This window comes from Falco biarmicus, chromosome 3 (assembly GCF_023638135.1).
Source record: "Falco biarmicus isolate bFalBia1 chromosome 3, bFalBia1.pri, whole genome shotgun sequence".
In the NCBI taxonomy this organism is placed as follows: Eukaryota; Metazoa; Chordata; class Aves; order Falconiformes; family Falconidae; genus Falco; species Falco biarmicus.
Genome location: NC_079290.1, coordinates 44,617,004 through 44,633,963, shown reverse-complemented (window position 1 = coordinate 44,633,963; position 16,960 = coordinate 44,617,004). Strand labels below are relative to the sequence as shown.

Sequence of the window (16,960 nt, the reverse complement as noted above, 5' to 3'; positions counted from 1 at the left end):
ATGGTGGGGATTTGGGTGGGTTGTTTCGGGTTTTTTCCCCCACAATCCAGCTTGTGGGTTAGGCTCTTCCTCTAATGTAGTATTTAGAGCAGTTACTCAAGATCTTTCTTCCTTGTAATTTCTTCCTTACCTGAAGGAATTCAAATTGGTCTTTCCTACCTCCAAGGCAAAAGTTTCCTAAGCAGAAGTTATCAGTTCTTCCTATCTAAGCTGTGCTGTTCTGCATGAGCTAGTTTCATATTTATAGAAAAGAAACCAAGACAGATTCTGTGCCTACAGGGGAGGAAAACCCACCTGAAAATAGGGACAGCATTCCAGTCACCTCCAGCTAATGCTCAAATGTTTGAAATATTCACTGGAAACAAGATTTAATCACAGCTGAATTAATTCTACGCTCATGTATTCTCTGTTTCTCTCCTGCCAATCTGGCCAGCTACACCAGTAAGACTCCAGTCTTATTCCGTCTCCTCCTTCCCCCACACCCTGAACACCCTGATATATAAGTAAACACCACAGTACAGTAAATACCTTATTCAACATGTCACTTTAAACTCTTGAGACAGCACCACACCCGATCACAAAATTGCACAAAATACTGGTTCTCGTAGGCCATCTAGTGGTAAAAGCAGAATAGTATAAAAAGAAATCGATTTCAAACTTTTCCTTCTTAAAGACGACTTAACATAAACTGCAAGACACACAGGGTTACTTTGCTGATCAACAGACCTCTTTCCTCACACACGGCAGCAAGCAAGATGATTAGGTTCATAAGCCATACTCTGAGTAAGATAACAGTATGGCCACAGGCTCCTTTTCTTCTCTCTCCAGCATTAATCCTAAAAAGTACGTTAGAAGTTCTGTCTGAGCAATGGAAAACTGTATTAGTAATCACTCAGAGCAGAGAGGAAGTCTACTGCAAGTTCTTTAAAACAAATTTTCAAATCCTTTATTGTGTGTGTTCTAGCCAATTCTGGGTTCCTGTAGTTTGCTTCTGACTGGAAAAGGACTTGACTTGAAGATGTCAGGCATCATAAGGAACAGAAGTTCTTCCACTGAACACTGCAGACAGCAGTTGTTTTGCTTACATTCTCAGAGCCCTGAGAGCATCCACTGGTTCTGCAACCCCCTTCCCACCTTCGCAAGGGTTTGGCTGCCCATGTATGTGCAAGCAAGCTCTGACACTCTACACCTGGGATAAGCCTGCTGTGAAAAGGCTGCGTGAGTAGAGCTGTGGGAAGCCTTTTTGAAAGCTTCTGCCCCTTGGCTCAGCAGCTGCATGTAAGTGCATTTAAGCTCAGGCCCTGGGCATCGTCCCTGCATGAGCTGTGCTGTAGGTATGTCTGTGCCAGGCCATGCATCTCACTCACTTGCTGAGATGACCGCAGCAGCCTCTTCATTTGTGACTGTCACTGATGGAAGTAAGAAGACTTGGAAAAAAAATATGACTGTTAATGCTTTATCCATGGTATCTCTAAAAGAGAACAAAAACCACCCATCTGCCTGAATAAAAATTTATTTCATGTATCATAGAAATTCATGGACACCATCAAATAAGGCTTTGCAAGATTAAGGATGTAAAGGAAAGACACATACAGATTCACAATATACACACTGCTCTCCCATCATATTACACAGTATTACTTGTAATTACACATTTAGGAACTAATTGCCACCATTGCAGTTAAAAGACATTTCACTTGCAAGACTGACCCCTGTTTTTAAGGCTTAATCCTGCCCTCCTTACTTAGGAAAATTCTTAGAGCTATTCTGAAGAAACAGCCTGAACAAGAAGTAGAAGACTAGTCTTGGTTTGTATCTTAGCTGCTACATTTATATGCAACTGTAGAGCATAATTCTCTTCTTACACCTGGTTCTACTCATCCATCAGCTAATAAAGTTAGCGTTATGAAGTCACCTATGTTAAAAGCGAGTTCCATTTACTGAATTTGGCTGATGTGACAAATGTAGAAATAATCTGCAATATCACATTTAATTTGTAATTACCTGGTAGCGTATTTCTGGTAGTCACAGTTAATGTTTCCTTATAGTTATGTAGTTGTTCCATGATAAAGAACAAGTTAGAGAGTCTTTTACTTCAAAAACCTGAGAAATGTACCAGCTTTATTCAGATATGGTACTTGAGAGTGTAAGTTACTATAACACAAAGCTGAGGTATAAACCTGAATTCTTCATAAAATCCAAATCCCTATTGATGTTAACAGAGTTTGGAAGCTGTGCGATACAGTAGAGTTATATTTGATTGTCTCATCTTAGTTTGGACATCACACAAAAAATTTTCACTGTGTGCAGCAAACCAAAGATGAAAAAAAAAAGTTATCACAGTGTATTGAATGCAACTGCTGTTACCACATTATGTCAACATTAACAGGTTTTTCATATACATTCATCTGCTGTTTTAATTCTAGCTGCATTAAACTATTCAACAGGACAGAAAGAAACTACTGTCTTTACTAAGTTGATGACAAACTACCTCTTGACTCAAAATGAGAATTCTATCCAGTAGATACAGAAAGTCAGACTATGTAAAGAAAAAACTAAGCTTACATTCCTTTAAATACAAAGAACTGGATGTTTGCATCTCGTATCTGCCTTTTGACTTGGGTTACTCTCAGAGGGATTCTTGGAGGATATATAAAACCAAATATGAAGATAATAGAGAATGGAATCAGCACTTAACTATGCCCTCCAAATTTTCTTATTTTACCTGATACTTGCAATGCCTAGTTTACGCTGCATCCTTGTATTTACGTGGACTTCACAAGGCATAAGCACTCCAAACAATGCTGAACTTAAAAGAGAAACAGTTTCACAAATGGGATAACACATGTGCTTTTAGACAAAAATGTCTCTTTGCTCTCATGCTTCCTTACTATTTTGGTCAAATTTTCAAACAAAATAGTCCCTGTCAAGAACTTGGTTACATACACACATTTACAACAAACCCAAGAGTCTCATTTGTTAAATATGATTTGAAAATGACAGGATTTTACTAAGCAATGTATCTAAGCCCTCAGTGCTACCATAGTCCACAACATTTTACAAAGATAACTCTCATATTTTAAAAAATAAGAACACTGTGTTTTCCCTTGTACTAAGCTTGATTACTTCCAAGTTTATAAACATAAACAAGACCTCTTCCCTCGAAGAAAAATGTACTTTTCTTTAGCTTGCATTTAAGTGCAATCTAAGACAATTATTATATTATTGAATGTAAATTTTTATATTAATGGTCCAACAGTACAGAAGAACAGTACACAAGAAACACAGGATAAATCATTGTAAAGGAAGAGAACTATTCTGGCTTTCTGTCACATGCAGGGCACTATATCAGCTTAATTACGCAATATTGGCAAATAATTCCATTTATAGATAGTAACACTGCACCTTTGACACGATACTCAATCAAAAAAATAGATTTGTTGAAATGAAGAAAATGTTCCTGTATAAACTGGAATATAATTATAAATCAATTCTTTTGTTTCCTCATCTTCACTGGTGAAACGGTGCAGGCTCTTCCGGGCTGTAAAACATTGTAAAAGTACAGATCACTTTACTGTTATCCTCCTTGACAGTATCTTTCTTGGCAAAGTTATTTTGATCCGTGTAGCATAACAGCAAATGGAATTACAGTAACTTGTATGTGAAGAACTGTGAAGACAGATCTTCAGAAAGCTGGTTACAGCCTATCCTATTACTGGGGAGGGAGAAATTCAATTATTATTTTAAAGCCAAGGCTGTACAAAAATATTTAGCCGTAAGATTCTGGCAGTATCTACCATAGATACCAGTACTTGTAATACTGCAAGAAATGCAGAGTAGCAGCCTACTGAAAGTTGCAGCGCTAGCATAGACTGTGCTGGTGAGGACAATAAAAACTGAATCTTTGCCTGGTTTATCATGTTAGCAACAAGCTAAAATTAATGACAGATGGGTATGAAAATGGTGTTCTGGTAGAATGGTTTAGTTATTAAGTGATCATAGATGAGTATATTTTTGCCAGTTGAAAACAGTTTATGTTTTTCATCCCGTGGTTTATTTTCAAAGTTAAGGAAGACATTCTGCCTTACATTAGCTAAAAACATAGATTACTCGTTGCAGTGTTATGGTATGAAATACTCAGTAGGACCTGTACAGATTGCAGAGGTAATGAAGAATAGCTTATGATTTAGTATATGAGATGGGGGGTATACACATACAGTTCACTGACAGAAGTTTTCTACTAGAATTGGAGGTCAACAGATCCAGAAGAACTCATGTGCACTGTTTCTCAATAGGACTCGGAAGCAGAGCTGGCGCTTATTTTGCCACATTTACTTGGATAATGGCCTGAGCAAACTTACATCTGCCTGTAGTACAGCGTGCAGACAGATTACTAGAGAATGTAGCAAACAGAAATAGAAAAAAAATGCTGCATTCCAGTATTAGACTACAAGAAAAAAGGCTCATACTATACTTTCTCCTATTTTCCCCTTTATGTTTGCCTCAGTCTCCCACATGTACCCTATCAAAATCCTTAAAATACAGGAAACTTAACAGATACTGACAAGGAATTTTACATGATATTGCTCCCTTCTTGCAAAGGAGAGTAGGACTACATTGCACAAAAAAGAGCCTTGAACTTGTAAGAAGCACAACTTTTATTTCCACACTCTTGTTGACCAGGTCAGCACAAGTTGCATTTCTTTAAATCACTGTCTGCTTTCTCCAACTAGTTGACTTTTGATTAGAGATCAAATCTAGAGACCCAACTAAATCAGGTTATTATGTCCTTCATCGCCCAAATCAATCAGGTAAGAAGAGAATTTCATAGTCAATTTAAAATATGAAAACGGTATTTCAGCAGAATAGTTTAGTAAGTATAAACAAAGGAAAAAAGTAAGTTTGACCCCTTCAAATACTCCTGTATTTATATCCTACCTAAGACCAGAAGTTTCATGACTTATCACAATTTTACACTTACTAGTATAGAAGTGTGAAGGGTATAAACAAACAAATTGGAAGCTCTGTAAAATTCAGAAACTTCTTGTGCTGTCTACAGAATGTAACTGTTGGGCACCATATGGCACACCTTTGATACGTCCATATACTGGCCAAGCAGTATTTATAATCTTGGTGCATATAGTTTGCAAGCAAAGCTGAGAATACATTGAATAACTGTAACTTAGTTTGGGACTGAGGAAACCTCTGGAATTATGAGTAGAGTACTTTTTTTCATTCATCATCTCTGTGCAAGGGAAGCTAAAATGTTACAGTGATCATTTGAACTGGTAGAAAGTCACAGTACAATGCTTTTGAGCCAGTCTACTGAAAAGAGTTTGCGGAATGCCCGACCTTTTGATGTCCCTTTTACTAAGCCATTCTATTTCTAGTATCCCTTGGTTTTTTATAAGCCTATAAAGCTTGCAGAGTAATCTTCTCAGAAGGCAGCAAGATGTACTGAACTTTGACAGCTGAAAAAGAGGTCTGTCGTCTTCAAAGATTTTCACTAACGCTTCACTCTAAAAAACTACATTTATAGATAATAAACTTTTTACCTTCATTAACAAAGAAGTCAGCTATATAATATGCTGCTTTTACAGCTGCTGGGGAATGTGGAATGCCTGGTGAATTCTTCCACTCAAAAGGACTTTTCTCTGGATGCCACTGGACACCATAAATTGGATATTTGTATGCTGCAACAAACAAAGCATGTAAGCAAGGTCTATGCTTTAAGAATTATGTGCTTAGTCTTACTGCAAAAGAAACTCAAAGGATAAGCTGCAAAAATACCTCATTTATCAAGTTTCACAAAAGATTAAACAGGAAGTTGAAACTCTTAAATAGTGGAGCTGAAGAAAAAAATAAAGAAGGATATTGTAAAAGAAGAGTCTCATTCCATGCAAGCAGATTTTTGTACATCACCTTTTTGATTATTCATTTCAGAACTGATATATATACACACTAAAAAAGAATGGTACAAGTGTATCAGTCTCAAAACTTCCTACCTACTGCCACTCAACATACAATGTTCCCAGCCACACAGGATATCCCTGGCAGTTCCAGGGGCAGATCCAAGTCTTAGGATCTCCTCGCAGGCCCAGTCAGTCCAGGGGCAGCTCCCATCTGCTCTGTGCCAGGCCTCATACAGAGAGGGGGAAGCCAGTCCTTAACTCTCAGAGAGAATAGCAGCACAGCAGCTGATGACTGCTCTGTGATAAACCGCTTGCAGGCACAGGAGATGCCTGTCATTAGCCTAATCAGGTTTTCTGATCAAACTGCTATTCTCTTCTGGAGGACAGCCAGCATGCCATACAGAAGAATCCCATGGGCTGACAGCTGAGCCTTACTGAAGGGCTGCCAGCAGTGTGCTGGTCAAGATAAGCCCATCTCTAAAGAGGCAACTTGTTTCTTGAACTGAGCAAGCCTAGTGCAAAACATACACAACAGAAGTAATACAAAAGGCTTTGGAGCGGGGAAATTAGCAGTATTGCTGCTAAAATAATGACGGATGTTGCTGTCATCTCAGCACCCTGAATTGTTCTTCCCATACAGCAGATACAGACACAGGAATGCAAGCATAAGCAGACAGGCAGAAAGCAAGGCGCAACAGAGGCACGCTGCGCTGTAGAGGGATTTAGCTACTACAGGACAAGTGCTGTACTCTTCACATCACAGCACTCAAATATTCTAGTACTAAAGTGTAACAGCACCTGGGAGGGGAACAGCGGGTGAGGGAAGTAAGTAATTAGGCTCACAGACATGTACTCAAAAGGTAAAATATCCCTACAAACAGAATATGCTTCTCACAGCCAGAGCACTGACAGAGCTGATGCTAACCCTGCTATTCTCACAGCAAGCTTGCAGCACAAATTAACATCAATGCCACAAAACCTCTAAAGAACCAGTCTGTTTCAATCACAGTTTATAAAGGAAATTAATTTCCCTACCTTCCATGGTAGATATAAACTCCACTTCATTGTCGGTGTTAGTGGTCAGAACATTATAGAAACTATGAAGCTTTTCATTCTTTGTGAAATTCTGTGATAACGAGGGGAGGGGGAAAAAGATGTTATTTGCTCATCTATTTCTAGGTTTAACAGAGCAAATGTGTTTGTGTTCAGGAAACAAAATGATCAAATACCTCCATGGAGAGGCTCCACATATGAAAGTTTGATGTCAATGGCTCAGTAGCAAATGCATGTAATACATCGTCAGGGAAGTTCTTGAATAATCTGCTGTCCTTTGCAGCTATTACAAAGAAAAAAGAAAAAAATTATATTGTCCGTTACACAAGCTGCTAACAGACGGACTAATACTGAACAGAAGACAGATACAAAAAAATACTGCATTAAACATTTTTTTCTGTAGCATAACTTTATGATTCTAGACTACACTGCAAGGAAAATCAGTGAAACAAGCTGCAACAGGTTTCCAACATGCTGTTACCACTGCCCTCCAGTCTTGACCCAGAGAGGACCCAATTTTGCTAGCTAAGCTCTCACTAAAAAAAGCATCATTCTTTGCTACTCATTTCAATGACCTTTCCTACATAATGAACAAAAATGACAGAATTTGTGAATGCTGCATGGTACGCAGAGAAATTACTAACAAACGTAAAATATCAACACAGGCCACATTTTACCAGTGCTGCTGAGTGGCATAGCTCTATCTTAAGAGATCTCTCCAATTTCAATACTGTACAAGTGGGACAGCAATACTAATTCTCATCCTTAGGAAAGATGCAATTCAAAAAATCTAAAGTCACCTGCTCTCCAAGTTTGATAGGTTTTGGACCCCTGAATTTTGTTCAACTCTGTAACAAAAAGGGACCTAAACCCACATTATTTTTATAGGTCCAAATTACCAGATGACTCAAAGAGCCACAACTGTGGGTTTTGCCAACTGCTGTTGGTTTCAAATGGCTTGTGCTAACATCTCTGCTTTAGAAATAATAGAGCTGCACTAACTTTATAAAAAGTTACAGCAGTTTAATAAGAAAGAATTTAACAAGATAATAATCAGAAACCTCCCGAACATTGACCTCGCGTATTTTATCGTGACCAAAACAAAACCTCTCAGCAAATCTCAGACATGAGACGTACCTGAGGTAAAGTTCAGCGGGAGTGCAAAACCATTTGTCTTGGTGTTAACAAGTAAAACTTCGCCACTTGTGAGATATGTAAGCTCTTCATGTCCAAGACACGTTCCCCATACTGGGAAATAATCACCATTGTCATTAGCCTTCAAAATAAAAAGCAACAACATCAGGAGAAAGTACTCAAGATTCACAGAAAGAAAACCGAAGACAATTTCGGATTCTTTTTGCTTTCCATTACGTAGAGAGAAGAAATTACTACAGTAGTACAAATTCCCACAGGAGGAATTATAACAGTTCAATTACAATTGAAATAAACACAGACTCCCTTAGTTTTTCTCTTGAAATATGAAGGCTACGGAATATACACATGTCCATTAAAGCTGTAAATTAAGCTTAATGTTGATAATAATTTGACAGTTCTGTTCTACAAATAAACAATGTTGAGAGCAGCCTAAACAAACCACAAAATTACTACATTTCTATAAAAAAGGCAATCATAAGAAGGGACATAAACCAATCTGTCACCACTTTGAGGGAAAGCCTATTCATTACAATTCACACTTTCACATGAAGCACATTATGAACACATGGCAAGGGCCCTTTGCAATGTCTGTACACCTGTGCCCACCTACCTGTCTTAAGAAAATATAAATCCTATTACTAGCATAGCTATGGTCTTAAGTGACATACTTATATGCTTGTTTAACTTGTAGGTTTGGACATGTTCCAGAAAGATAAATTGTGAGCTTAGGCAACATAAAAAAGCAGCAACTATTTTCAAAATGCAAAGATAAAAATTGGCAGGTAAGCACTAAAACAAGAGAAAAAAGCAAAAAGGAGGTAAGGAAAGCAAAAAAAGACAACACAACCAACTTCTTGTCACTTAACTATATACAGTGCATACACACAGTGGAAATTTGCATTTTTGTATGGTTTATTGCTGATAGGAAGCTCATGTTAAGAGACTGGTAAGTTTCAGAACTGCTGACCTTGTGAAATCAGAGTAGTCTTTCTTAACTTGTTTCTAAACATTTCTAAATTATGCATACGACACCCACCCCCTGCAAAGAGTTGCTGCTCAGAAGCCATTTTTGAGAAAGCTGAAATTACAGGCTTCGAGTAAGCATGTTACCCTACTGCACTACTGATAGTATGGTAATAAAAGCCCATGTAACTACTACTTCTCAGAGCAAAACACGGAAGATTTACAGAAAGAAGGCTAACAGTACTGCAGAGTCTTCATGACCACCTATCACGCACTGCTAGACACAGGATTTGCAATTCCACTGTCCGTCTGTCATGTAAGTAAGGAATACAACCACTAAAGGCAAAAAAATAGACTAGTTTAAGACCAATTACAACTGAACCATAAACATTTTGTGGTCCCCTCCTTTTTCTTTTAATAAACTAATATTAGCTGGGAGGCTGAGCACATATTAAACAACATCCAAGATATCACATTTTTACAACCAATTTAAAATCTGGAAAACAGTATTTCATTTAGGGTTTTGCCTAGCTAGTGAAATCCTGTTGGCTTGGATGGGGATTTCCATTACACATTCTCCCTGTCTCCGTCTCCCTCTCCCTCTTTTAATGCAGAGCCAGACCAAGTCATTTCACACTGTGAACATTTGCAAACAAAGAGAAAAGGAACCCTCGTAAGTCTTATAAAAAACATAAATTTCAGTCAATTTTGTACCTGCTAATACACTCTTAACTACTGTAGCTTACCTTACGTTAGTAAAACTACAGTATTTTATAGTGCTAATTAAGCCTCAAAAGATTAAAACTGAAACACACAGTCATCCCAAGTAGCAGAGAAAAATCCCAACTTACTAGTAAGGGTTACATATGATGAACTGAAAATTATTTTCTGCCTTTCACTCACCTGAAGTACACATACCATCTAATAAACCTGCCTCTCTGATCGCAAAATTGACATATGCAATTCAGTTATTCATTGTGAAATGTAAATAGTATTTTGTAATAGCAGCGCAAGCACACAAAACCCTTGCCCAATACTGAATAAACAGGCTGCACTTCACAGCGAGCACTCTGAAAGCGACAAACGAGATGAACTGTCTCACATAAAAGTTATATAAGTCTTTGCAAGATTCAGGTTTAAGGTGACAGACTAACAATCACCGCAAATAAAGACAGACAAAAGAGTAACAACATTGGCCATAGGGACTGAAGAGTAGAAAACAATTAATTGCAGCAGCTGACTGGTCCCGTGAATGCCACTGCCTGCAGTTTCCCTGCCTGCTGTTGGAAAGTCGGCAGCGAGGGTAGAAGAGGAATTCCTCACTGCCAATGGACACTGCTACCATTGCAAGTTTCAGCCTGTCATACTTGTATATCTCTCTCTCTCATAACTGCCTCTTGGGCAACGTTTTCCAAAGTATGACTTCTGTGACAATTTTAATCAACGTTAGCTGAAAATAAAGTCAGTAAAGAGGAAAAAAGGAAGAAAATTTAAACTTTTATTAAAATTGAATACAGAAGATCCTTAAAAAAATCACAGGGACCATATATAAAGCTCATTAAACATCCATGCCTTTCCACAATGCAAATTTGACTTCAAAACGTGCTGATTAGTATCTGAAAAAAACCCACACCAAACCCCAACATCTTTTAAGCTCTAAGAGAATTAAATCTGCAATAAGGATTCAGAGCCTTTCTGATATGCTTTGAAAGAAACAGCTTTTCCATAAATTCAATCTCTTCTTAATAAAGCTAACAATCATATAAATTATGTAACTATTAACAATAATATAACCTTTCAAGCATTTGTCCCACCTTCTTTTCATGTTATAAATTAAGCTAGTGTTTACTGTAAGAATCTGCTATATTTACAGGTACCAATGCATAGAAACAGGTTAAATGTTATGATGTGCTAATGTAGATCCCTCATCTGCACCTCCAAAGATATATGCAAATCTACTTACAGGTAAGAGAGAATAAAGGTGTTTCACTACTGTAATGTATGGGTGGAGGCCTTGATGTCGTATTACCGTAAATTGGTTTATTTGAGAGTCTCGCTAGAATTCCCTCTAAGTCTAAATTTCAGTTGTTTACACTTCTACAAATGATTATGTTTATTATTAACTTTGTTCAACATCCAATGTCAATAGATACTCTGAGCTTTTGGAAAGCATTACTGTTACTTTATTGCAAGTTGCACACACCCATAAAGCCTCAGGTACAATGCATAAATGATACCGTTCTCACTTGAAGAATTTGGGAGTTTAAGACCATGACACAACATAGAACAGGAGAGGGTGCCAGAAGTCCAAATCTTAAGATATTAAAAGATTTTTTTATGCAGAAGCCAGCAACAAGCTACTTATTGGGCTTACAGTTAACGCACTGGATGCCAATGTAAAAATAGGAAAATATGAGCCTCCCTGTCATTTTGATCTCTGAACAGTGACAATAACAAGAACAGACTGTTCCTTAGTAATTAATTACCTCTAATGCCTTGTGGTAAAATATCTTAGCAACCCTGGAATATTCTGAAGTCTTAAGATCCACACCACCTCCTGGAAAAAGTACCCTGAAAGGCAACATCCAAGAATCTGATTAGCAATGGCGATCAAACTAAAGCCTGGACAACGTACACAGAGAAAGGTCTGACAGTGATTTTAAAGGTAGGATTCAGGTCTAGGTTAAGACACCCACATTTCAGAAACCTATAGATAGGCATCTAGACTTCCATTATGGACAGCAAAGATCTAGTCAGAAAAGTCAATGGAGACTCAATTAGGTTTTCCAGAGCAAACACCTAACTGGTTGGAAGGTTGAACAGCCCTGTAGGGGCCACTGACTGTGCTGACTAGCTTGCCATTTATTATGTGAGTTCACACAGCTAGTGCGCAGGAAGACAGCTAAGTTTAGGTGTCTTAGCCTTTAACTGAATCATATGCTAAATCTGAAGTGTTCTACTGAAGAATGCTCACTATCATAAAGCAGTGACAGAGCCTAATGCAACATCAGGAAGAGGAGAGTAAACAGAAAATACAGAAAGCATACAGATTTCAGCTGGTATACAAAAGGGTTGCTTGCCATGACTCCATCACACCCTGTCCTGACTCTTCGCTGGCTCTCCCTACCACTTTAAAATCCCGGCCCAATCTTAATTCATCCTGTTCAACTTCAGTAAAGAATTATTGTGGCCCTGGCAGAGCAACCTTCTTATTACAGACAACACAGATCAAAAAGTTCCTAATAAAAAGCAAAAAAAAAGTACATTTCGCCATAACCTTTGGTCACACAGGATCTAACACAGCCAAAGAAGACAAAGCAATCTCAGGGACAATTTCAAAGAAACAGCTCATGATCTTTTTCCACCACCAAAAAAAAAAAAAAAAAAAAAATCAGCAATGGCACTTCTCTGTGTGGCTCCCTAAACACAAATGCCACAAAGAAAAAGACTCAGTATTGTCTAGCAGAGATTTCACACGTACACATGATGACACAGAAAGTAATCAAGTACCATCAGAGACAGTAACATGAAATAAAGGGAGTCTCTTCTGGCTGTAACTGGAACAGTATCTGCAAAACTGACAGAAATTAATGCGTAAGCCTCCCTAACCCACTGCAACAGAACCTCAATTAGATTTATGCAAGCCACATCTATCAGTTGCTGACTTTTTATCAAAATGGCTGAATGATTTCCTCTACATTTCTGTGTTCTGGAAATGGCCACCCCTATCAGGGAGATACTATCAAGCAGCTAGAAACAACTAATATCTCAAATGATCCCAAGCATTTGCAGAGCAAGTGTGCATTTAAATCCTTGTGATCGGGTTTATTTTAAGATGAATGATGCACAGCGATCATGCAAAAGCCGCTAAGTATTTGACGGAAAAGTAGAGCAGCATTCACAAAAATATAAATCAGATTACTCTCCAGCGACAATATAGAAAATGAATACAGCTGAAGGTTTTTTCAAAACAGATTACAGATTTCTACAAAGATCTAGTTAAGATAAATGAGGCAGTCCTTACCTGGAAAAGGTGGAAAATTCACTTCACCTGTTCCTTTTGTTTAAACCAAAAACTGGCCAACACTAATTAGGCAAAACAATTGTCATTTCTGCTAATGCAGAAAGGAAGTAACCCATTAAGTAGCAATGATAATGGCTTGACATTGTCATAGGCAGATTAAAATGCAACTGCCTATACTCTAGTACCTCTAACTGGTTAGAGCTGGAGACATACACGGTGCATTTCAAAGGCTATCTCAGGAGTACACTGCTATATCCATAAAATCCTGTCTCTACTATTTGAAGAGTCACGTAATCATCAAATAATTTCCAACTGCAAAGAAACTGGAGCTAAGCTCTTCCAATGTGAAATGTCAATGTATCTCTTTCCTATTCTAAGTTTCCACAAAATGGAAAGCCCTTCCCTCCAGAGATCTTATTTGTTACTTACACACAGCTATATTGTGGAAGCCATTAGCTGACAGTGGAGGGCAACAAGAGGAAATAGACCATTCTTACCCACCTACACAGCACAATCTAACTACCAGTCACTGCAAAGACAGAAGGATAAGGGAACTGGATCTACCTGCCTAACACCCTCTCCTGCATCAGCGTAGGTGGTTAGGTAGAAAGAATGGCAGACCCTATTGGTGAAAGTCCTTCTGGCAACCAAAGAGAGGCTGGCGGCAATGAGAAAAGGGTGAAACGATTAAATTTGTCTCCCATATGAGGAGCCACAGGAAAGAAAGTGTCACTGTCTTATACTTGCTTATATTGCCAGACTGTAAAGACCCACATCTCAGTGTACAGGGCATGCTGTGGAGCGTAAGAGGACAATGCCCTCTCGAGACAACCAGGTCTGAATCTGCAAGTTCTACGCATGTTGATTAACGTTCTAGTATATGCATAAGCTTAACAAAAATATTCATGGTTTAAGATGCTCATCTCATGACTACAAGTAGCCCAGCCACATGCTGTGGACTCCCATACAATCATGCCTGTGAAGTGTAGCATCAGCTGATTTAACTCTTCTAAAGTGCACTTTTAGCACAAGGCAAATATAAGAGGTTTTGACTTCATTTAATGCAGTATTAAAATGTGCAATAATGTGATCTAATTTAACATATTTAAAATGCAGGAAGAACACATGGAAGGACGGTTGCTATAGTCAGCTGAAAAGTTAGAAGACCTAAGCCACAGAATTACAACAGGCAAGACGGACCATTCAAGTAGCAAGAGAGAAAGCACCCATAGAGAGAATAGACTGCAAATCAGAAACTTTTATGATAGAGGAGATACGGTGAGGCCTGGAAGAGGGAAGAAAGGGGGGATGAAACACCCAGTAAGTGCTTATAAGTATCAGACTTAAGGTGTTCACTCAAATGAGGAAGAGAGAAAAATAAAATGCAGAGGAAGTGGTCTATTACACTTGTAAAATTGTTAACCACTATAACGCCACTTCCGTCTGCCTGCAGACAAGCACAAGAGAATGCCAAGATGAGCCTGGGCACAGTTGCAAATTATCTGACGTGTTCCTCAGGAAAAGAAAGGCAGCAGACCAACATCGGATGAAATAGTGCGCTCTCTGACTTAGAACATATTTACATGCCCACAGCGCTCAGCATAACTTCTCAAGACAGTAGAAAGACAGTGTTCTTGGGAATACAGCAGAGCTCAAAACCAGAACTATCAGTGCTGAAAACTTACCCATTAATAGAGTGGAATATTTTATCGTATTCTTCATCTGAAAGATTTAATCTGGAAAACCAAAAACATATGAATTATACATTTTTTTAACCACAAAAATATCATTGTTGTTGAACAGAAACATGAGAGACAGAAAATACATAGAAAGCATGATTTAAACACGAGTAAACCAGACCCGAATTAAATTAAACATTTCACTTGAAACAGCTCAATCCGCAAGACTGGAAATCGGGCCCTGGCAGATATGGTTCAGTATTAGGTACTCAAGACCCCTTTGCAGACACTTATTAAATTTAACATTTACATGAATAGTACAGTTATTATTTCCTGTAGACTGGCAATTCCGGTTTCCAACCGACTCCAACAAGGGCAGAGATGCTAACAGTGTGTCACACCCATTGTTCAGCAAAAATATGGTTGAGGTGGAAAGATGAGAAACTCCTCAGCATCAGCAAACCAGTGTACTGGGTACACTCCTGCAGAATTGACACACTGGGTATATTCAAACATACAGCTTCGCTGCATCTAATTTTGATGCCAAAATTAGAAGCCTCCATTTGTCAGCGAAGCTTCAGGTCAGCAAGCATTCTGAAAGCTCCACCAGCTACATGAGGCACATTGGTTTCTAATTCAGGCACTTAACTGGTGCTCTTATTGGACTGTGTAGATACACCCGATTGTGATTTTCTGCAGCTGGATTACTATCTTTTGCAATTCTGACAATTGTCTTTTTAACATCTGATTTCAGTGCATTTACTATTTTATAGATAACTGTTAGCTATGAAGTACTGTCAGTTCTGTTACTTACTCTGCTACTTTTTACCTAGAACCAAAATACAACAACACATGGCATTAGTGAACCACAGTTTCAGCAGAACTGGACTTTGGTTTTTTCCAGGAGTACCGACAGCCTTCCTCCATTACTTGAATCCCTGGACTACAGAACCCGACAAAAGGTAGTATGTATACGTGTACCTAGGTATCTACTTGCGTTTGTGGTGCACTACACATCAGAATGAATACAGCCAACTTCAAAAACCACAGATGCAAACCACGGAGGTAATTTTACAGGTAAAAAGAAGCATTTTTCAAAGAAATGTTATTATTGTAAGAAGAAATACTAAAAATGGCATATTCCAGTTTGCTTTTATTCTGATTTCTAAAACTCCCTGCAAATCATACCATCTTAAAATAAGTCTTTGAGGAGCAATAAACACTCAGAAAAGCAATACAACTGCTTTCTGTGCCTATAAGATGATACCCTTACACTGAACTATTAATACCCATTTGCAAGGATATAAAAATTTACCTTATTGGCACAACTCGGGCACCGGCAGATTCCAAAAACTTCACATAGGAAGCTGCAATATAAGAGCTTCCAAATTTGTGGAACTTCTCAAAGTGACATTCCTGTGACAATATCCCTGAACGGTTCAAGAAAGAGAATTAGCTCAATACAAACAGCAAACGCTACACGCTGGAAGAAGAATTAAACTCCAATTTCCTATACGCCAGGTTACAGCATTCCATTTACTGCCTGAAAGAATTACACACGCTACGACGATGGGGCACCGATTACGATGCCTAGTCACAAGGTACCAAATAAACACATTATCTGACTAAGGCTCACCTTCCCTGCTTTAACTAGTTAGTACTATAACTCCTCTTAAATCAGCTGTAGTTACTTTACGATTTTTAAGCCAAGCACGTATAGCGTAACGCTGCTCAGGCAAGCTTTCACCAGACCCACCCTCCGGGAGACCTTCGGCCCCGCGCAGCAGCCGGCAGGGCTTCACGCCGGCCTGAGCCCGCTCCCCGCTCCCGGGCAGGGAAGGCAGGTCCCGCCGCTGCCCCGGCCCGGCCGGTACCGCTCGCAGGGCACGGCCGCCCCCCGCTCGGCTGCCCCTTACCGATGATGGGCCTCTCGTTGCCCCCCGCCCGGCGGCCGCGCAGCACGAGGGCGGCTGCGGCGGCGCAGCGGGGCAGGAGGAGGAGGAGGAGGAGGAGGGTGGCGGCCGGGAGGGGAGGCAGCCCTGCGCGGCGCCCCATGGCCACGTCGCCCGCTGCCCGTCAGCGCTAGCCGCCCGCCCGCCCCGCCGCTGCGCCGCGCTGCGCCGCACAGCACAGCGCCCGCCGCCCGCGCCGCGGGGCACGCCGGGAAACGCAGT

At 39.4% G+C, this 16,960-nt stretch overlaps 1 protein-coding gene across 1 annotated transcript; it reads right to left on the bottom strand.

Annotated features, from left to right (window-relative positions):
• Positions 1-1,497: 1,497 nt before the first annotated feature.
• On the bottom strand, positions 1,498-16,902 carry GGH (gamma-glutamyl hydrolase). The gene is made up of 9 exons (XM_056331133.1): positions 16,703-16,902; positions 16,102-16,216; positions 14,793-14,843; positions 11,570-11,654; positions 8,103-8,241; positions 7,142-7,248; positions 6,948-7,038; positions 5,556-5,693; positions 1,498-3,541 (listed from the first exon to the last, which is right to left on the bottom strand). Exons 1-9 carry the CDS (start codon positions 16,839-16,841, stop codon positions 3,420-3,422), a joined length of 987 nt encoding a protein of 328 aa, XP_056187108.1. The 5' UTR covers positions 16,842-16,902; the 3' UTR covers positions 1,498-3,419.
• Positions 16,903-16,960: the final 58 nt, after the last annotated feature.

What these genes read in the sequence shown, in the direction of transcription:
- GGH (XM_056331133.1), bottom strand. Translation starts at nt 16,841, where the DNA reads ATGGGGCGCCGCGCAGGGCTGCCTCCCCTCCCGGCCGCCACCCTCCTC. An exon ending in CAACGAGAGGCCCATCATCG is followed by an intron (nt 16,217 to 16,702) that starts GTAAGGGGCAGC and finishes TGAACCGTTCAG; the next exon opens with GGATATTGTCACAGGAATGT. An exon ending in GCCCGAGTTGTGCCAATAAG is followed by an intron (nt 14,844 to 16,101) that starts GTAAATTTTTAT and finishes TTGGTTTTCCAG; the next exon opens with ATTAAATCTTTCAGATGAAG.